This window comes from Misgurnus anguillicaudatus, chromosome 13 (genome assembly GCF_027580225.2).
Source record: "Misgurnus anguillicaudatus chromosome 13, ASM2758022v2, whole genome shotgun sequence".
In the NCBI taxonomy this organism is placed as follows: Eukaryota; Metazoa; Chordata; class Actinopteri; order Cypriniformes; family Cobitidae; genus Misgurnus; species Misgurnus anguillicaudatus.
This window is the reverse complement of record NC_073349.2, coordinates 15791095-15813035: the sequence shown is the minus strand read 5'-3', so window position 1 is coordinate 15813035 and position 21941 is coordinate 15791095. Positions and strand designations below refer to the sequence as shown.

Sequence of the window (21941 nt, the reverse complement as noted above, 5' to 3'; positions counted from 1 at the left end):
ACTCATAGGTATACCGTATGGTTTTCCAGTGACTGGACGAATTTCAGTGCATTTTACTAAGCAGCATTGGTTTGCATCTGTTATTATCAACACACGATGTCCCAAATCTTATGTAGCTAGATTAACTGCATAATCCAAAAGATGTTGAAAGACATTTTATTGCACTATATAAAGGTATAAAAATGTTTCTAAAGCGGTGTTTGGGCTTTCCAAAAAATACGGATATCTCACAATGTAAAACACAAATGTATTAACTTTTTTTAACATCTATGATGTTTATTTCAAAATATAAACCAAAATGATCCAAGACACAAATAAAGCAGTCAAAGCAAAATATCCATACAAAAGCTCTTGTTCTTAACATCTAACCATGTGTGCTTTCATATCTGTGGATTTTGTGGCAAAAAGCCACAGAAATGCAACTAACATTTTGTCATTAATTCCTCAGAGAGCATGAATGTCAGGTGCATTGCAATGATGATAAGCACTGATCATACATTAGAATGCTAAACAAAACCAAATGAGGTCAAAGGTCATGTAGTGGCAAACAGTGTGAGCAATCCTTTCACAAACGACACGATTTCATTTCCACCTAACTTGGACTCTCCATAAACGCGATCCACAAATGAAATAGGAACCTGTGTGACAGATACATAAAACATCAATTCAGTAAAGCATATAATAAAAGACTAGGTACTACAAATAGTTAATACATGCACAAACTAATAACAGAACAGATGTTATAGTAATTGTGCAAAATTGCCTTATTCTTATGTAATTACACATTAATAAGCAAATTATAAAAACAAGATGATCATGACTTTTACAAAAAAAATAGGAAATGACAGAAGTATGCTGACCTCTCCAATTGTATAGCCCAGTTGTCTAGCACGGATAATCATCTCCATTTGAAAAACATAGCCTTTTGACACACACTGCTCTACCAGTTTTTCCAGTACCTCTTTCTTATAGAGCCTAAAACACATAAAAGACAGTTTAATAACAATATAATAAACAATTCATTCATTTAATGGAATATTTCACTTTCATAAAAAAATCGGATAATTTAATCACCCCCATATCATCCAAGATGTTTATGTCTTTTTTTTTGTTCAGTCGAGAAGAAGTTTTTTAGGAAAACATTCCAGGATTTTTTCCATATAGTGGACTTCAACAGTTTACAGTTTCAATGCAGTTTAAAATTCAGTTTTAAATGAGGCATAAGGGTCTTATCTAACAAAACTATCATCATTTTCGTCAAGTATTTTTTAAGCACAACTCCTCGTCTTGCACTAGCGGTGTGACCCGCCAGTGTGACCTTAAAGGAACACGCCCACACTCTGGGAGTTCAGCCCACTCACCGCATCCCCCAGAGCTCGACAATACATACCCTTTTCATCTCCGTGCGCTCTGCAACTCTGTCTGACGCAGCCCCTGCTAGCTTAGCTTAGCACAAAGACTGGAAGTGAATAGCTCCAGCTAGCAAACTGTTCCCAATAAGTGACAAAATAACACGAACATTTTCCTATTTATGTGTTGTGATTTGTATAGTCACACCGTGTACAAATAACAAGGTCATATGAGACACAGCCATCTTTTAACAGTATACATACTGGGATCCAAGTAGTAGTGCTTCGCCTTCTGAGAATATAGTTCCCAGTATGTATACTGTTAAAAGATCGCTGCGTCCCATGACCTTGCCATCTGCACACGGTGCGACCACACAAATCACAACACACAAGTAGGAAAATGTTTCCGCCATTTGGCACCCATTGGGAGCAGTATGCCAGCTGGAGCCATTCACATCCCGTCCCTGCGCCAAGCCAAGCCAGGGGGGCTGCGCAAGACAGCCACAGCACGCACGGAGATGAGAAAGGCATGCATGGACCCATCCAACTCCGGGAGATACGGTGAACAAGCCAAACTCCCAAAATGTGGGCGTGTTCCTCCAAGTATTATGTAATCACGGTGAAAGGTCGCGTATGGCGTATGCGAAAGTACCACTCCAGTGTTTACAAGTGTGGAGAAAGTTGACCGTTCCAACATTGTTGTATGTGGAACGATACTAATTAATGTCTTTGTGCAGTTTATTGTTGCAAATTATCCACAAATATGAGTTTCACATATGCAACTTGTGACCTTTTGGTGTGATAACCTAATAATATGTAAAGTCATGGAGAAAATTCTGGAATATTTTCCTCAAAAAAATAAATTTATTTTCAACTGGAGAAAAAAACGACATAATCATCTTGAATGACACGGGGGTGAGTAAATTATCAGGATTTTTTTTTTTATATAAGTCGAGTAATCTTTTAACATGTCTAAAGCCCTATTCTGACGGGATTAGTTTTACGGGGGTAGATGGCGTGATGTAATTTTACGACAGGACGTCTGTATTATTGATGGTCAATTTGCACTGGATTGGAAATCTCAGTAAAACAGTTTGAAGTGGGAGGGGTAACTCGATTACGCAGCATGTCACCTCTCACTTCGTCACGTGCACAATACCTTGCTTCCTGATATCACATGTGCAAACAAAATGACACAGACGAGGAAAACTCAAAACACACTGTTTAATTTCAGCTTGGGGAGAACGTCAGTTTCAGAAACAGTTCTGTGCTTTTTTTAACGCCTGTGTCCTGGTATTCAGGAACTGACTTGCCACTGACTTGTTTTTTGACCTAAAACGCAAGTAAATGCTTCTTTAAGCGCTTTTATATTTGAAAGAAACCCGCAAAATAACAGGAAATGACGAAATTTATGTGTATATTTATAGCCGGCCTATTCGCACTGGATTAGTATTAGAGGTAATTTCTCCCGGCCTTTTTACAAAAAGTAAAAGTCGCCGTAATGATTACTGACATGGAGCATTCAGAAAGGACTAAAATCACTGAGAAGCTTCGATAAAAATTGCTTTACCCCACCTCCCTATGGTAAAACTCTGAATAGTACTTAAAACTTACCTAAAACTCCCTGTAAGATCAGATGCTCCTGGTCTGAGTAGCACTTGTGTGATGAAGTTTGCTCCTCGACTAGAAATAAAACAATAGTCATTAGATTTTTCTCAAAGAAGGTAATTTAATGCGAAAAAGCACTCGCAATAAACCTTTTCACACACTGGCTTCTGTTACGCATAATAATTGAAGTTCAACATCATTTATAGATTTGTGTTTGTCAAATTTGCAATGCCTGTATTGTTCCTCAATTCCAAATTGTAGACCATGGTGTTATCAAAGCTTTAAGAGAATACATGAACTGATAAAATATCAACCACACCCCCTTAAATGTTGTGTGTCCAACATTCTAGATATACAGATGAAAATAAGATGGGTAAGAATTGCATCAATCTCCTAAGTTTAAAGCCACACACCTGATTAGTTTTCTGCGCAGGTCCCAACCATAGACTCCACCATCTCCTCTGTATCTTGTACCGGACACCAGGTCATATCCACCTTCTCTTTGTTTTCTGAACAGTCAACACATGCATAGGATTGGATGGTGTTAGAACTGAATTTATGAATACATTTGGGGTAAAGATCACTTTCATTTTTAATTTGTGTGCCCTAGTGTCCAGAAGGCAGTGACATTCCACTTTTTTTTGAAAATATGCTAATTTTCCAGCTCCCCCAGAGTTAAACATTTCATCTCCACCGTTTTAGAGTCCATTCAGCTGATTGTTGCGCTTAAAAATAACCAAACAGGATATTTTTCCTATTTAATATGCCTAATTCTGGCAAAATAATCAAGGACTTTGCTGATGTAACATGGCTGCAGCAGGTGTAATGGTATTATGCACTGCCCAAAATAGTTATGCCAGAATGAGAGTATAATTCCTAGCCATATCGGCCTAGAAAATCACAACTTTTAATTTTCTCTCAGTCTAAGTACACGATGTAACTACAGAAGAGTCAAGTTTTAAATAGGAAAAATATTGAAACTCTTTAGTTATTTTTAGCGCAATGCTAATGGTCTAATCAGATTCAATGAATTATGCTATGCTAAAAGTGGTAGCGCAAGACCCAAAGATCAGCTGAATGGATTCCAAAATGGTAAAAATCAAATGTTGAACTTTTTTTTAAGGGGAGTGTCCCTTTAAGATGGTACCTTTTTAAGGCACTTGATCATTTTTGCCTGTTTGTCAATCACTTGGAGGTACATAGGGCTGTTTCTGGAGTATTTCATTAATTTGATAAAGACCCTTTGTGCTTGAAACAACATCTTTAAGAAGTCTAATAACAAATGTATAGGTTTGGGAGCTGTGGTGTGCCGACCTCATCTAGTTTTATTCTGATATACGATTAGATCTGGTAATAATATTCATGCAAAGCTACACTAAACAATATCACAGCAAAAGCAAAAGGTAATGTAAGTTACTGTTACTGTAAGGTAAATGTTACTTACTCAATAAATTCTGGAATAAATTTTGGCTGTAAAAAAGAAAAACAAACGCATTGTGTACACAGATGATCCACAAAGTTGTTACTTACTAAATGCTGCTACAGATTTATTTTAATTCAAAGCAATATAAAAAAATATAAATTGCAGCTTACATGATGTGAAAGATCTGCATCCATGATAATAACAAAGTTTCCTGTAGCATGTTTAATGCCATGAATGTAAGCAGTTCCTGAAATGATATTAATGTGTGAGTAACTTTACAACTTTCTCTTTAGGAAGTACTAAATAAACAAACATTAGCCAACATACCTAATCCAAGTTTTTGTGCTCGAGGTTTCAAGACCTAAAAAAGTATCAAGTTTAGCCAAACTTCATTATACTAACAATAAGTTTGCAAAAGTGTGTAAATTTAGGCACAACTCACAATCTTATCAGATCCGTAAATCTTTTGCAACTGCTCAGCGATCTGCAGCGTCCCGTCTGGACTGCCATCATCAATGACTATAATCTCGTAGTTGTAGCCACTGCATTACAACATACAAGTGATGAGACTTTTATTCGTGATATAAAAGATAAAAAATAATGTTTTATGAATCAACCAAATATGTGCTTTTCTTTTATAATAAGTTTAGAGTAATCAGGTGGTTCGGTTGTCATGGTGTTGACACTGACAGCTCATCATTTAGAAGCGACGTTACAATCTGTCCACTGAACTTGATTTTACCGAGGAACTCTCTCATAGACGAATAACAACAGAATTACCTCTCGCCAAAGTACTTCACCAACAACCATACAATCAATGGCAGGTTTTCTCGTTCATTGTAGGTCGGCAGCAGAACAGAATATTTATCAGCCTGCTCCCGGGTCTTCGTTTTGCCTCTCCGGTTCGCCATGTTGGCGTCTATGACGTCATATAAACACCGGATGTTTTCCTTAAAATGTCCGTGGAAATCGCCTACTCAACTATTTGGTTCCGCAGCAGATATAGCAAAGGACAACAACTAAATATACGATACGGTTTTATAGTTATTTAACTAATACTAGTACTGCGAGTAAAAAAATATGTTTATAATAAAATTATTTAATTACGACTTTGCTACAAATAGGGATAAAATGATGATGTTTTAAAGGGGACATATCACCAAATGTTGACTTTTTTCATGTTTAAGTGCTATAATTGGGTCCCCAGTGTTTCTGTTAACCTAGAAAATGTGAAAAAGAACAACCCAGTAACTTAGTTTTGGTAAATCATTCTCTGCAATGATATGTGAAAATCAGAAGGGGATAATATACCGCCCCTTAATCTGCACTATCCAACCACGACACTGCCATTTAGTGCAGAAATCAGCTAATTTGCATTTAAAAGGACACACACACACACACACACACACAAATGGCACATTTTTGCTCACACCTACAAAGTGGAAATTGTAATATATAATAAATTGTCTATATGGTATTTTGAGCTAAAACTTCACATACATACTCTGGGGACACCAAAGACTTGTTTGACATCTTAAAAATGTCTTGTGAAATGTCCTCTTTAAAATAATTAAATTGTTGGATAGTTTGCCAAAAAAATGAAAATTCTGTCATCATTTACACACCCTTATGTAGTTTTAAACCTGTATGAGTTTCTTGATTCTCTTAACAAATAAAAAAAAATGACGGTAAGCAGACAGTTGATGGTACCCATTAACTTCCATAGTTTTGATTCTCCTACTATGGAAGTCAATGAGTACCGTCAACAGTGTGCTTACCATCATTTATCAAATTTTTATTTTTTCTTTTGTGGGCGAACAAATAATAACAAATTCAAAATAAAGCAAAGCAAATTAATTAATTTGTCTTTATTGAAGAGATATTTAGGCTATTAGAAATGTTTGGCTCACACTGCACAGATATCCAGTTAAATTTCCGTTGTGTACATTTCATTACTTTATATTATTTTGTAGTAAATTTAAAGTGTTATGATTTTTACTGGCACAACCATGGACAGAAATTACCTCAAACCACAGTTTTTTTCAATCTCAGTTCAATTTCATACAATCTGTACATGAACACTAAACAATTAGTAAATAAACAAACAAACAATTCACGTGTATGATTAAATAAAATAATGTGGACAGCATATATGTAGAAAAGACAAATAATATAAAATCACAGTGTATTTCATAATAGCATACTGCTTTGGCAAAATATAGCATATTTTCTATAAAAAAAATACTTAAAAACATACAGAGATTAAAAAACTGGAATGGAAAGTATTTAAACCAATATGCCTTCAACAATATACATTTAAAACACATGTAGTGCATTAAATACAATAATATACAAAAAGTACAATATTCTTAGTGCGGATTCTAGCTGTTATTCAGTAACACACAAGTTACTCGTCTGGTAACCGAAATGTCTACCTCTATAAAACAGAGTCTGAGTGTGTTGTGACCTCATCATCTTCGAGCAGAACATCAGTGCAGTTCTGCACAAGAATCTGCTGTTGTCCTGTAGCAGCGGATCAGACTGAATACCAAGTAACACAAACAGGAGTCAAGAATGATCCGTGCTTTCTTTGATGATCTCAGTATGGGTGTAAGATCAGTTATCATTTAGGGACAGACTCAATGTTCAGGCTCATTTAAAGTCATCCCCTGGCAGAATCGGCTTATATGTTACATCCCCACAATGCCTTTTCCGAAAACATGGGGAAAGATGATTGTGGCAGTGCTGAAATAACACCCAAGTAGCTTCACTGATTTCTCAACTCAAGGCTGGTATCCAAAGTATGGATCCTCTGTGCAATGAAAAAAAAACAGTATTATACCCACAGGTAGCTTTTTCAGATTTGCATTGTGGTTGCAATGAAAAGTATTTAAATATACCTGCAGCAGGAGCTCCTCGATAACATCCACTGTTGTCACATGTACCAGGAGGGCCCATTTCACCTTGCTGCCCCGGTGCTCCTGGAATACCTGGAGGTCCTGCTTTACCATCTTCTCCTTTGGGGCCTGGTTCACCTGTTTTGCTTTCACCTGGAGGTCCTAATTAATTACAAAAACAGCGATGAGGTAAATACTTCACTGTTTAAAGCAATCCTGCAAAGTAGTAGGAGTGCAAAAGGTCATGGGAAAACATGGGTGATTCTCACAAAACCATTGAAACACCACGGCACTAATGATTTTAGCTTTAAAATGTGTAATATAGTAACATTAAAAAGCATCAGAATTAACACAATACTGTGTTCTACCTTGCACAATGTGTGATTTCAACATAAGAATTTATAATTGTAAATTTTATCTCATTTTCTGCTGAGATTCTCATTACCGTAATGTGTCCGGCTGTGTTGAACATGCGTTATGTTGCAATTTAATCAAATGAACACAAAAATATTAAGAAAAAAAATAAATGGATGTTTTGCTAGACTACTTTATATGACAGAAAAAATATTTACAGAATATTCATGTATAATAATAATGAAGAAAAATTAGGAAAATGATGTGTCCATGCCTGATGTTCTCATCCTCCGCAACACTTTTTGAGAACAGTTTAAGCACACATACAGAATTTTAATGAAGTTTGATTTTGAGTGACCAAGCACATGGACCAGTTACTTCAAGATGGCTACCAGGTAAGATCATTTTTTTTACAGTTAATTTGAAATATTGTCTTGTCAGAATGCTTACACAACATTTTGATTATCATTACCGCAACAGATGCTTATTAAATGTTAATATAATTAATAGAAGCATAATACTTTGATTTTAAATGCATGTGCAGAATCTCCAAATTATGTTCTTTCAGGTTTGTCATGTCATTTTGAAAATATGTCAGTGTTGATGTTTTCTGACTGTTGTGGTAATGAGATTTTTTAGGACTAATTTTTAAAATTATGTTACAAAAAGTGTTAAATGATAAGTAAAAGTTTTTAAATTAATGTTCCCATTTACTCCAGACTTTGTTTTTCGATGTCTGGTGGGAAAAAAAAGTAAATTTAAGCAATTTTTACATTTTCATGCTTGACATTTTTAAAACCAAGTTTTCGTGAGAATCACCCACATATGCTGAAAGAAATTAATAAAAAGCATCTACCAAATGCATAAATGTAAATAGGACTGTTTTGAGTGTGTGTTTAAATACATTACCTGCAAGTCCTTTTATTCCTTGTGGTCCCAAGACATTGGACCCCGGAGAGCCCTTCTCACCAGGCATACCTCTGCGCCCTAGAAGTTATGCAGAATAAAAAAAAATTTAAGGTAATATGTCTTATCACAACAACACATCACATATCTTAAGTTAGCCTAGCAGAAACTAAAGCACAAGGCTTACCCTGTTCACCAGGGTATCCAGGTTTCCCAGGCCCCCCTCTGGCTCCTTGTCTTCCCTGAGATCCGCGTGATCCAGGCGGTCCTCTTCCCCCCGGTATGCCTGGCTCTCCTGGTGGTGCTACTGGTTCCTGGATGGGCACTGGCTGTCGATTGATCTCATTCAGAAATGCATCCAACTTCAGCACCTCACCTAAAACACGATCAGCTATTATTACTCTGATTAGATGAAAAGAGATAAAAATGGGCAGAATTTCCTACATACTGTGTACAAGCTTTTCACAGGCTTGTGTAACAAGTTGATAGATCATGGCAAGAGACTGTGGCTCTCCCTAATGAAAGAAACAATTATTGAAACGCAAAGGTTAAGTTTTCACAAATGGCATGTAATTGAATGAAAAACATCAACCCACCTTCTCTCCTCTTTCACCTTTGCTTCCAGGAAGCCCCTACAAAAATGATGCATTAAACTCTTTAATCTGGAACATCAATTCAAAACATTTTCTACCAAATATGTGGAGGAGTTGTACTAACCGTGGGCCCTACAAGACCAAATGGCCCTCTCTCTCCCGCTGGTCCTGGATGGCCAGGCATACCTTGAAATCCCTAAGAATGATTCACACAGAGATATAAGTGACAGGGTTCCCACACCTTAGTTAACTTCAAAATTTAAGGACCTTTCAAGGACTTTCCAGGTCCAATACCCTCAAATTCAAGGACTTAATGTGGGGACACATTTCAAGTGAGAGCAAGGTTACATCGTGTTACCTTTAAAGATAAATTGTTACTCGCACTGCGGTGACACTTTGTGGACGCCTCCAGGGGTAAGTGGGTCTGAATGTGTATATCAAATTCAACCAATGGTGAGGCTTAACAACAAAGACAGGGTGACGTGGGAGCCAGTAAGTATATCGCTATCTGAAACATTGCCAAAAATGGAATTACAGGGACGCAGGAAGTATGGCAAGGGAGACGCAGCGTCTCGTTTCCTTCTCTGGAAACAACAGTTACATACATAACCCGAGACATTTTCATGTGTCAGACACAACTATGCAAAAAAGCATTTTGGTATGAATCAACATTCGCATACAGAAGTTATAAGTATTTAAAGCGAACAGTTTAGCACGTGTGCTTAAAAAGTCTAGAATTTTTATGACATTATCCTACAATACACAGAGAATAATATGGATTTTTTCCCCAGAAAACTTCTTGCATAAAGTAGATTCAATGACCTGTATTTATGTATCTAGATTTTCAAAAACTTCCCAGGGCCTTGATTTTTTTCCCCCCAGATTCACAAAAGTTTCAAGGATTTCAAGGACCCGTGGGAACCCTGAAAATGCTATAAAGCCTGCAAAAGTGTGTAAGTAATGCTGTCTTACTCTTGGCCCTGTAATTCCTGGAGGACCGATGTTACCCTCCAATCCTCTGGTACCCTGCAGGGGATATATGAAGAGGAAAAATAATGACATGACTGAACATAATGCAAAAGATGATGCTAGCAAAATCAAAGTCATGGGTTTCGATTCCCAGAGAACAAAAAAATCAGACAAAATGCATTGCTTGAATTCATAACAAGCTGGTTTGTATAAACGCAACTGGCAAATGCACAAATGTACTGTAAAATATCATTAGTTTAAAATGCCTTAAGGTAATACCTTAGGACCAGGGCTGCCCTCTTCGCCTTTTGGACCAGGAGGCCCTGGTAAACCCTGCAGATAAAACAGAAAGAGTAGGTAAGAATACTATTAAAATAACAATACTGCTATAAATAATTTTTTTTACAATAATACAGACATATTGTCTTTACCGTTTGTTAAATCAATATTTACTATCATACATTTAGACATAAAACAATGTTTCCTTTTTCTGTTTCATCTGTGTTGAAAGTTTTTCTGTAAAGATGCTTTGCAACAATGCACAATATGAAAAGCTCTATAGAAATAAAATTGATTTAATAGGAAAGAGAAGATGGATATTAAAGCCTACCTGACTACCAGGCCTTCCAACCTCTCCTTTTTCACCTCTCGCTCCCGGCGGACCCTTTGCACGGATAAAGAATAAGAGTTTTAATCTGCTCACATGCATTATGGATTAAATACTTTAAGACCTAATATAGACTCTATATATTAAATCTCTTTATAAAAAACATACCACTTTTCCCATTACTGCTATTCCTCGTGGACCAGCGGCTCCAACAGAGCCAAAGTTGCCCTCAGGTCCTGGTTTTCCCGGTGGGCCAATTTCACCCTGGTGAGAGGCATAGAACAAATACTTTGTGCATTAACCCTGCACTAACCAAAACATGACCAATTACTTATAACAACTGTTTGTATGACAATTATTTATCAAAAACAGATTAGCCAAATCTTATTCTCATAACAGCGAAAGCTCTACCATACCTTCTGTCCCAGGTCTCCTTTCTCTCCCTTCTCTCCCCGAGGACCAGGTTTCCCCTGAAGAACAAGGATTGGGCTCAGTTTATATAGCAGGCATCGGACCTCAAAAAGGTTTTTATTGTCTCTTTAAGGGGGGTGTAACCATATATCCACTGTTTTATTAACAAAATTTACAAACACAAAACTTTAAAATAAATATATGAACAATGAACACAAAACACAACTGTTTTAGGGGATTTAAAGCTATTTTATCCATTCATATATATTAACACTGTTTTACGGTACATTCACAAAGGGCAAAGCGTTACCACTTGACAGAAGGCTTGTCTGAAGCGTGGCCAACAGCCAATCACAATGGCCGCAACACATGCTCCGGTCTTGCATAAACGTAATTGGCTGGCTCGCACTAGGTTATTTGCATAAGGCAATCTGATTGCCTGACGCACGCATTGGTGCTTAAAAAGTTGAGAAATGTTAAACTTCTGCCATAAGCAATGGCAATGACGCGAGGTTGACAGATACACAATTTAGTTGCATGACGTCACCCTTTAAAGGATTAGTTAATTTTCTTTAAAAAAATCCAGGTAATTTACTCACCACCATGTCATCCAAAATGTTGATGTCTTTCTTTGTTCAGTTGAGAAGAAATTGTGTTTTTTAAGGAAAACATTCCAGGATTTTTCTCATTGAATGGACTTTAATGGACCCCATCACTTAACAGTTTTAATGCAGTTTAAAATTGCAGTTTCAAAGGACTCTAAATGATCTCAAACGAGGCATAAGGGTCTTATCTAGCGAAACTTTTGGCAAGAAAAATTAAAAATATGCACTTCTAAACCACAACTTCAAGTTTACAAGTGTGGAGAAAGAGGACCGAATGATAGTAAATAATGTCTTTGTGTCAGTGTATTGTTTAAAATGGTCCGAAAATGTGCATTTCATATATGTAACACTTGACCTTTCGACGTCATTACGCAATTACGTGAGTTCGCGCTGGCGCCTCACACATCTGGAGGAAGAAGAGAAGTTGTGGTTTAAAAGTGCATATTTTTAATGTTTCTTGCAAAAAATGACAATCGTTTCGCTAGATAAGACCCTTATGCCTCATTTGGGATTGTTTAGAGTCTGCAATTTTAAACTGCATTAACTGTTAAGTGTTGGGGTCCATTAAAGTCCATTAAAATGAGAAAAATCCTGGAATGTTTTCCTAAAAAAACATAATTTCTTCTCAACTGAACAAAGAAAGACATCAACATTTTGGATGACATGGTGGTGAGTAAAACATCAGGATTTTTTTGTTGAAAATGGACTAATCCTTTAACATGAGATAAGCAGAAACATTGTGTGTTATGTGAGCTTTAAAATGTATTGTGTATAAGTGTCATAGACTCACAGGTGGACCTGTATCTCCAGGTGCTCCGGGAACATTGCTGGTGCAGGTGCACGCGTAAGCAGGTTCTGGACAGCTCTCCTCATCCCTCTGGAAGACAGAGAATGACAAAAGACCAAAAACATAAACTCAAAATATGTGTTTTTCATGAATCGATATGATTCATAATCGATTAAGCCTAAATTATTGATGTACCTGTGAGGGCAGATCACAGCAGTCATCTTCTGATGGCCAGGTAGTGTTGCAGACTATTTCAAAAGACTGCAGCTGAAACTACAGTAAAACACAATGTAAAAGGCTTGAAAAAGGTCATTAGTACTGTATGTGTACAATAAAGTGATGAACGTTTCTGATGAGGATATCAGACTCACAGCTGCAGATCCACTGTGAGGTCCGCGTGTCCTCACTAGCTTGCCCAGCATTTCAAAACCATCAGTGGGCACAGTTCCCAGTGGACGGGCAGGTCTCTCACCCACCCGCTGACAATCTACAGACAGTGATACGCTCACCTGATTGACGGACAAATGAATCTGCCAATCACATGGAATAAACAGAACGGATCAGGAAAAACTGACTTCCTAAAAATATTAGTTTTAGAAAAAATATACAATTACATGCATTAGGCTGGGGTTCGTCTGACACCAACATGCAACGATAAAGATCTCACACAAACCTTATGAAAGCTGCCGTAAAAGACAGAATGAACTTGTGGCTGGTCAAAGGTCAGTTCTTGTATCTCCCCTCTATAGTCCAGACTAAAATACAGCAACGACTTCTTTACAGCTGAAAAACAGAATGAAGAAAACTGCATCTCATGAACTTGGCAATGGATATCACTACAGCATCAAAAAATCAGCTATGCCATCCATAAGCTGTACTGTTTTTGGATTCAGTACTTGCATCCAATTAATTATTCTTAACTTACGGTCCAGCACCACTCCCATCTTAGGTTGAAAGTCATTGTCGGTGAGCTGCCAGAGGGCGAAGGGCTCCTTCGGTGAATCCTGCAGCAGTCTGAAGGCCATGCTGATGGTGTGTTCTGGAGAAAAGCCAGCCGGGTGAATGAAGCTGAGACACAGATGTACACAAACAGAAGCCGTGAGCTGTGACTAAAGCTGTTTATTAATACGTGTATGTTTAGGCGTACGTGTCCCTGTGTTTCTCACCCAGTGCTTTGGGTCAGTTGTACGTCTCTATAGAGGGTGTAACTTGGTAAGGTGTTGAAGATGAATGGTTCAGCTGCAACCCCTTCAACGGTGGAGTGAGCTCGCTGAGTCAGACCAAATGACTCCATCATGTTAAAACCTAAAACATGCACAATGCACAATAGAGTTTTTTTTATTTTATGCAAAAATTAAAATATGTATCTGCAAATTTACCTGCAGATCTTACCTTTAACTACATGATTTCTGACTACCATCTCAGGACACACTGAGAGAGAAAGAGAGAGAGAGAGAGAGAGAGAGAGATGCATTGTTTCATTTAAAACCTCTCTCATTTTTGATATTCATAGTACGGTTGTAATTGTGTATGGTGTAAATAAGTGTCAACATATTTCATTTCAAATCTTACCCTCCCTTTGTATAGGATGCAGTCTAGGGGGAACCTGAATCCTCACTGGAGCGGTTGCTTTATGAGAGAATAAAATGCAATTATACAACTGAGAAAAAATAACAGCATTTTTATGTTTGGCTGATTTATTGATTCTAACCTGTGGGGTGAAGAATAGTGACACCAGCGCCCTCTACTGTTCCCAGACGAGAATGAACACTGATGCGATACACTGTTTCAGGCTGTAGCTCAGAGAAACAGTGACTGCTGCTTGAGGCGTCCACTGTCTCCTCCTTAGTCTGTTTATCTGAGGCCAAACATACGGAGAATGTAAAAATAGACACAAACTAAAATATGTTTTTGGTCTAAATCACACATTGGGGTGCAAAGTTTAAGACGTGTTTTTGTAGCTCAACCAAAGGCGGAGTTTCGCGTTTGTGCTTGGGATCGTCTAGTGGCAAACACGGGTACTGCAATACATTAAGATTAGAGAGAGAGTGAGTCTTCATGGTTTTTAAATCGTTTAAAAAATGTAAACTATCTTAGCCTTAAGTTACTCAGTCTACTCATTAAAATTGGACATACTCATACTTCATACTCATTAAGATTAGACAAATAAAATATGAATTGTCATATTTCTATTTCATTAATAGCTCCGACAAAATCATAATTGGCTCTGGTCTGCCCATTACCACATTATAATGATAAGATTGAAAATCAACTCTGGAAATAAATACTTTAAAAAACCAAATGTTTAGCTTGATATAAAAAATAAATTATTTCAAATTCTGCACCATTTCTGCACAATTTCTGATATTGTTATTATATACACACACACACACACACACACACACACACACACACACACACACACACACACACACACACACACACACACACACAAACAAACAATGAGTCTCATTCACTAAGCATGCGTACGCATGAATTTGTTTGTGAAATGTGCGTATGGACGTTTTAACTAACAAATCATAAATCAACAAAAACGTTCATATTAAAATTTATTTTAAATGTTTGCAATAACGCAAGAACAACTAAGACCACACGTAAAAATAATCCTATAATACTTATCTGTGTTATATATTTTTTTCCTTGTTCATGATTATTGGGTACGTGTGTTCTAAGTTTTTGCATACATTTAAAATACATTTTAGTATAAAAGTGATCATGATTCGATCGTTAAAACGCCTGTATGCACATTTCACGAACAAATTTGTGCGTACGCATGCTTACTAAATGAGACCCAATGTCCTTTAGACCATTTTCTAAACTGAGATTTGGACAAAAATACAGATATGAGTTTTTACAGCATGGTATGAGTAATTTTATTTCATGATAACAGTATAAACATATCACAATGTTCATCTTTCTCCATGATTTTTGTCTCACATGCAGCATCGTGATTTTTAGGTAATAACGCGTTGCACTCTGTCTCTATGCACAAAACAGAAAAATATATTGTGGTGGACATTTTATTTTGTTGCAACGATATATACTATCATACCGTCCAGCCCAATTGAGACATTCTGAAATTATTTCAATCCATCTTTTTACTCAATTTTTTAAGCAGATAACAAAATTTGTAATGATAAATAAGAAAATCAGCAAAAGATGAAAAGCGATTTTTGTCATGTTTTGTCGTGTTTGTGGTACCTCTGAGGGCCTGGATGACTATGCGATAATGGCTGACAGCAGGTACAGGCCTCCAGGAAACGCAGATACTTGAGTGATCGGACCGCACGACACTGACGCTGCTCACCCGCAGACTAGCTGTTGTTCGGAAAGATAAATGTACAATGTTAATGTCATCATTTATTACAGTGGTAAAGTTTTTGATGTGTGATTGTGTGACATACTGGTCCTCCCCTGAGCTGTGGCACTCCCGCCCTCCCTGTTACGGTACTCGGCAGTCACCAGGATACTGTAACGCGTGTCGGGCTGCAGATTCTGCAGCAGGATGCGCTTCTCGCTGCCTGGCAATGACACCTAGAAACAGACAATCATCTACTAGCTGAGCTTTCCTGTAGCTTAAGTGATAAAAGCAGAACCAATGCAAAAGTCATGGGTTTGATTCCCAGGGTGTGCACACATTCATGTATAGCATACATGCACTGTAAGTTGCTTTGAACAAAGGCATCACCTATATGTGTAAATGCATTTTATTATTGCTAAAAATTTAATGCATCTGCAATGGTTTCCAATTATAATAAACAAGCTGGTGTAATAAAACACTCACTGTGTTCTCCTTTGCGTCCCCGGTGAGGGGGGTGTACGACACACGATACTGCAGAGCGTGAGCATTGGGGGGAACCCAGGTGACCAGCATACTGACTGCGGTCTCTTCTGAGATGGATAAACTGCTGGGACCGCCTCCTGATACTAACACAACAAAAATGTTTTAATATGTGTATTCACATAGTTCTAGCAAAGGCAAGGCCATGCATTTTATTCTCAGGGACCACTTCAACTGAAAAGTATAAATTGAAAAGACTGCAAAATGGATAAATGTAAATATGTGGGTATACTCACAGGTGCTGTATCGTATTGCCACTGCCTCACTCTGAGCCCCATCAGCATATAATGCAGACAGTGAGATCTGATATTCATTGTCCTCCTCGACCCCTTCCAAAATAGCACCCTCACTATCCCCATCTACTGTAAGCTGGAATATAGCCATACGTGTTTTATGTTCATCATCATATATAAAACACATAATTCATATTAAAATTCAGCTAGAGGAGCATTATGTTAGTAGCACCAAAGGTCATGGGTTTAAAGGACAAGTTCGGTATTTTACACGTAAAGCCCTGTTTTTGGATTGTTTATGATGTAATAGAACGGTTTTGACTGAAATTTGGACATATGATGCTGGCCCGAGAATTTTCGGGTGTTTCTTATATCACCTCCAACCTCTACAATGGCTGTATAGGTGCACTAGAACAATCCTTACTAAAATGCATTAAACTTTCATTTACAAAGACGTGAAACTCACCGAGTGGTCAGGGGTGTTCACTGATATGCTCACACAAAAATCGCTGCAAAAGATGCTTTCCTACAGGTTTTATCGTAGTTTATGTCCAACTCCATTGACTTGTATTAGATGTGCTGTGATGTACGGTATTACTCTGCGACGGGAACGTTGTTCCTATTCTTGCAATTGGCAAAGGTGGATTATCGCCACCAACTGGGCTGGAGTGTCTATTATTCAAGCTCTCAACGGAAGAATATACGGGTGTGAGGCGTTTGGAAAAATAGGTCCACAAGTTTACAACGAAAGGTAAAACACCTGTTGGAAAGCATCTTTTGCAGCGATTTTTGTGTGAGTATATCAGTGAACACCCCTGACCACTCGGTGAGTTTCCCGTCTTTGTAAACGAAAGTTTAATGCATTTTAGGAAGAATTGTTCCAGTGCACCTATACAGCCATTATAGAGGTGGGAGGTGATACAAGAAACACCCGAAAATTCTCGGGCCAGCATCATATGTCCAAATTTCAGTCAAAACGGTCTATTTCATCAAAAACAATCTGAAAACAGGGCTTTAAGTGTAAAATACCGAACTTGTCCTTTAAGGCCCAGAGAACACACATACTGATAAAATGTATAGCTTTTTGTATTGCACTGTAGTTTGTTTTGAATAAAGGCATCTGCCAAATGCATAAGTGCATAATGTTATAAATCAGGGGGTTTTAAACTGTAAGTCGGGACCCCATAGTGAAATCAGGTGGGTCGCGCAAAGTGACTCGGTTATTGTAATCTGTGTTGCCAGATCCATGTAACAAAACCAGGCCAATGGCTATTTGAAATTAGCCCAAATTTCAACAACTAATGAACCAAATCTTTCCATGAATCAACTGCAGAAACAGTTTAAAGAGGACATTTCACAAGACTTCAAATAATATGTCAAATAAATCGTTGGTGTCCCCAGAGTACGTATGTGAAGTTTTAGCGCAAAATACCATATAGGTTATTTATTATAAAATGTTAAAATTGTCACTTTGTAGGTGTGAGCAAAAATTTGCCGTTTTTGGGTGTGTCCTTTAAAACAGTGGTACTCAAACTTGTTCAGTCCCCCCAAAGAAAATTTATGACAAAAGTGTTCTAAAACTCAACATTTTAATAAAAAAACATATTACATTATATGAAAAAGTGATTTTGGTTAGAAGCCTTATTTTTTAGGTTTAATCACACAGAATTCATGATAAATAATTTTTTTATGTCATAAAACTGGGGCCCCCTGGCACCATCTTGTGGCCCCCAATCAGAGAACCACTGATTTAAAATGCAAATAAGTTGATCTCTGCACTAAATGACAGTGCTGTGGTTGGAAGGGCAGATTAAGGATCAGTATTATCCCCTTCTGACATCATAAGGGGAGCCAAATTTCAATGATCTATTTTTTCACAAGCTTGCAGAGAATGGTTTACCAAAACCATTTTCAAAAAAAAAAAAGTTACTGGGTTGATCTTTTTCACATTTTCTAGGTTAATAGAAGCACTGGGGACCCAATTATAGTACTTAAACATGGAAAAAGTCAGATTCTTATGATATAAACTATTCTCTTTTAAAAGAGAACAAATGTATTTTTGTATTTCTAAATGTATTTTCTTCTGCATATTTCTATAAAAAATATTTTGGTGGTCCTGAGATAGATTATGCCGTCTTAGTGGGTCGTGGGATAAAAAGTTTGGAACCCCTGTTATAAATGATAGCAAAGACAAGTGCTGAATGTTGGAGCTGACCTGTCTGAGGTCTCCTCCACTAAGGGAGATCCATTTGATGAGGTACGAGACCACGTCATCCGCCGCAGGTTCCCATCGCACAGTGATGTCACTGCCAGAGAAGTTAGTGACCCTCAGATCTGAAGGAGCCGGTACCTTCACTAAGAGATGGATGGATAGAAGATGCTTGTATTTCTTTACATCTCATTTAAAAAACTACTTGAACGCAGGACATCCACATACTAACATAAGCGAGGAGCAAAAACTTGGCAGACAACAACAGTTGCTAAAGTGAGATAATCCGGTAATATTACTTAGGTGGAGCTTAGCACAAGGAATTTCAACATGCATGTAACTTACATGTAGTGACATTGGCTGTGACAGGAGTGGATACGCCTTTCTCATAGAGCGACTGCACTGACACCAGATACCTTGATAATGAAGCGAGATTCTGCAGCAACGCTGTGTTCACTCCACTGACTTCCACCTGAGAAAGAGACAGCGAGACAAAGTGAGATGAGAAAATGTGAGATAAAGTAAAACTCGAATATGAAAGAGACTACTTTTCTGGATCTGCTAACCTGTTTCACATCACTGCCATGATTGGTGCTATAGATGATACGGTGGGAGGGAACGTCGACAGCTCCAGGGACCCATGTGACCTTCAGAGTGCTGTGACTGACCATGGGAAACTGCAAACTGAGAGGAGTCGGCAATGGAACTGGAGGGGGGATGTAAATAAGAGAGAGGAGAGGAATATTTATACCCCACAGCATTCTTGCTTTGTACTAAATGTAAGTTTGAATAAATAATAAATGTGTATTTACAGGTGGTGCCGAGGGCAGTGACTGGATCGCTGGGGTCTTCATCATATAAAGCATAAAGAGTGACTGAATAATCTGTGGATGGCATCAGATCCACCAGCTCCACATCCGTCTGAGCAGGTCCAAATTTTACCTGCCACAATAAAACAAGCACGGGAAGACGTTGTAACATGTTCACTTTACTGTCAACACTAAATCACAGGGTTCAGACTCACTTCTTTGGCATCATCGGGTTCTCCATCAGTGAGTGCCGAGTACAGCGCCATGTACTGTGTGGCTCCTGCAGCCGGCTGCCAACGTACACGCAGACTGCTGGGGGATGATGCTGTGACCTCCAGAGCTTCAGGCATGGCCAATGGCAATGTAGGATAGGACTATACTGTATTATGATACACTATAACAGTTGTAACGGGGTCCAAAAATCTTTTTTTACAAATAGACATTTATTTATAAGCATAACACATTATTTGGTATTTCACCCTTTTGCTTTAATGACAGCATGCACTCCAGCTGGCATAGGCTGGCAAGTTTGGGCATTAATTTGAGAACATTTCAATGTGCATCATGTGTGCTTCTATATGTACAAGCAAGTGACTTAATGTGATTATGTATTTGCATTAAATCTGTAAAAAAAACTAAAATTCAGGTTTACATTAGATTTTTAATTTCATATGGTCTCAACAATAATAAAAAAATGAAAATCAATTTTAGGTGCCGAGACTCACATGTAGTTAAGGTTCCTCTTAGAGCAGAACCTACGTTGTTCTCATAGACAGGAAAGATAGACAGATGGTACTGTGTCTGTGAAGTCAGTCCTGTCAGCAGTGCTGTTGAATCTGATCCATTCACCACCATCTGCGGGCCACAAACATAATCACATGCATATGAGTTTAATAACACATTCAGAGTGTTCCTATAGATACAAACACACTGTCATTCAATGTTGTCTGACTGGGATTACTGTAGGTTAGTGGATATATGATTGTATGAGATGTTTTCCTTTTAGTCTAAAGGAATAAAACATTACCTTTAGCGGTTTTTTTTTTTTTTTTGAGATAAAAACATTAAAGTTGATTAAAGTTGTCTGTATGGGGCTTACAGGATATCATTTAACAAATGGATCTACTGTAATGTCTTTATATGAGTTTCACACAGCGACATACTATAAGTCTCAGCTGTCAGCAAATCTATTACATACAACATTAACTTCAGTAAAACAAATTGTCCTGTAGGGGACGCCAACAAACTTCCTGAATTGGATGAAGAGTTCAGAAAGAGTTCAGCCAAAATAATACTGTTTACTAAACCTTATATGTTATTTCAAACAAATGTATTTTTCTATAAATGCAAAAGGCAAATTTTAGGGACAGCCTCAGTCACCAATTTACTTGTATTTGGGACAATTAAAGTTAAAGTTGACTGAAGCTGTCAGCTCCAAACATTCTGCCAAACCTTCACATTTTGTGTCTTAACCTGTAAAACCCTAGGTTGCAATATTACAACATCAGTTTAAAATCTAATAAAGTATACCTGTACATGTTTTTTTCTCTTTAAAACTACATTTACACAACTTAAAAAGTCCTAATGTTTCACCTTGCAATGATTTTGAATGATAGACTTTGTAAATAGGTTTGCTTTGCTGGCCGTGAACTTACAAAACCTGCAAAATTGCCTTGAGGAACATAACCTTTTTTACTGGACTAAATAAATCAACAATCATGTAAGTAAAATGCCTAAAATATTTATTTCTGTGATTAGTTATGTGTCTAGATCATGCAGACTTTAAGATACAGCTGAATGTTTTGATTATTTAAGATTTTAAGCTTGTTTAGTCAATGTTGTAGTTTTACAACGTTGGGTCTGAAGGGTACCAAAATTAACCTGTTCACCTTGCACATTACATGAATTAGCTGTCCTTCTAAAGTGTTAAAATTTTACTTTTTTATCATTTTTTGTAGCAACAAAATATAATATTGATGCTAAATGTCTATTTTGAGTTTTAATCAAAGTTTTAAGATTATTAAATAAGTTTATAGGAAATCAATAATTTATTTGAGAATTTGAAAGTATTTATGTGCCAATATTTGAAACATTTTGTATCTTATTGTTTATAAAATATTTTTAGCTGGTCCTGTTATCTTGTCTGGGCTTTGTTTGCTCAAATATCTGTTTTCTGCATGACGGTCAGGTGATAATGTTTTGGAATGTATAGGTGATATTAGCATTATAAACAGCGGACAAAAAGCTTCCAAGACAGTATTGGTGAATTCTTTGGAATGGGTGAATCCTTTAAAATGTAGAAATGTGATTGGAAATGAG

At 37.3% G+C, this 21941-nt stretch overlaps 2 protein-coding genes across 3 annotated transcripts in view; both read right to left on the bottom strand.

Moving 5' to 3' along the window:
- Nucleotides 1–311: 311 nt before the first annotated feature.
- Nucleotides 312–5327, bottom strand: dpm1 (dolichyl-phosphate mannosyltransferase subunit 1, catalytic). The gene is made up of 9 exons (XM_055188237.2): nt 5161–5327; nt 4823–4922; nt 4708–4741; nt 4551–4627; nt 4402–4427; nt 3371–3466; nt 2964–3032; nt 861–975; nt 312–638 (listed from the first exon to the last, which is right to left on the bottom strand). The coding sequence occupies exons 1-9, from the start codon at nt 5289–5291 to the stop codon at nt 534–536; spliced, it is 753 nt and encodes a 250-aa protein (XP_055044212.1). The 5' UTR covers nt 5292–5327; the 3' UTR covers nt 312–533.
- Nucleotides 5328–6235: 908 nt separating this feature from the next.
- Nucleotides 6236–21941, bottom strand: part of LOC129430355 (collagen alpha-1(XX) chain) — a 36626-nt gene continuing 20920 nt past the window's right edge. For both annotated transcript variants that reach the window (XM_073875156.1, XM_073875157.1), the window contains exons 12-42: nt 20354–20477; nt 19838–19989; nt 19626–19755; nt 19380–19519; nt 19159–19285; nt 18820–18959; nt 16608–16740; nt 16315–16457; nt 15935–16064; nt 15732–15848; nt 14221–14367; nt 14082–14138; nt 13902–13940; nt 13676–13814; nt 13435–13577; nt 13183–13292; nt 12881–13039; nt 12705–12782; nt 12513–12599; nt 11123–11176; nt 10875–10970; nt 10710–10763; nt 10379–10432; nt 10103–10156; nt 9255–9326; nt 9134–9169; nt 8986–9052; nt 8725–8913; nt 8541–8618; nt 7281–7439; nt 6236–7192 (exon numbers count right to left, since the gene is read on the bottom strand). In XM_073875156.1, the coding sequence (XP_073731257.1) occupies nt 7164–7192; nt 7281–7439; nt 8541–8618; nt 8725–8913; nt 8986–9052; nt 9134–9169; nt 9255–9326; nt 10103–10156; nt 10379–10432; nt 10710–10763; nt 10875–10970; nt 11123–11176; nt 12513–12599; nt 12705–12782; nt 12881–13039; nt 13183–13292; nt 13435–13577; nt 13676–13814; nt 13902–13940; nt 14082–14138; nt 14221–14367; nt 15732–15848; nt 15935–16064; nt 16315–16457; nt 16608–16740; nt 18820–18959; nt 19159–19285; nt 19380–19519; nt 19626–19755; nt 19838–19989; nt 20354–20477 (3237 nt within the window). In that variant the 3' untranslated portion in view covers nt 6236–7163. The remainder of the gene's footprint in view (nt 7193–7280; nt 7440–8540; nt 8619–8724; nt 8914–8985; nt 9053–9133; nt 9170–9254; nt 9327–10102; nt 10157–10378; nt 10433–10709; nt 10764–10874; nt 10971–11122; nt 11177–12512; nt 12600–12704; nt 12783–12880; nt 13040–13182; nt 13293–13434; nt 13578–13675; nt 13815–13901; nt 13941–14081; nt 14139–14220; nt 14368–15731; nt 15849–15934; nt 16065–16314; nt 16458–16607; nt 16741–18819; nt 18960–19158; nt 19286–19379; nt 19520–19625; nt 19756–19837; nt 19990–20353; nt 20478–21941) is intronic.

What these genes read in the sequence shown, in the direction of transcription:
- dpm1 (XM_055188237.2), bottom strand. Translation starts at nt 5,291, where the DNA reads ATGGCGAACCGGAGAGGCAAAACGAAGACCCGGGAGCAGGCTGATAAA. An exon ending in ATGCAGATCTTTCACATCAT is followed by an intron (nt 4,428 to 4,550) that starts GTAAGCTGCAAT and finishes TCTTTTTTACAG; the next exon opens with CCAAAATTTATTCCAGAATT. An exon ending in TTTATTCCAGAATTTATTGA is followed by an intron (nt 3,467 to 4,401) that starts GTAAGTAACATT and finishes TTGACTGTTCAG; the next exon opens with AAAACAAAGAGAAGGTGGAT.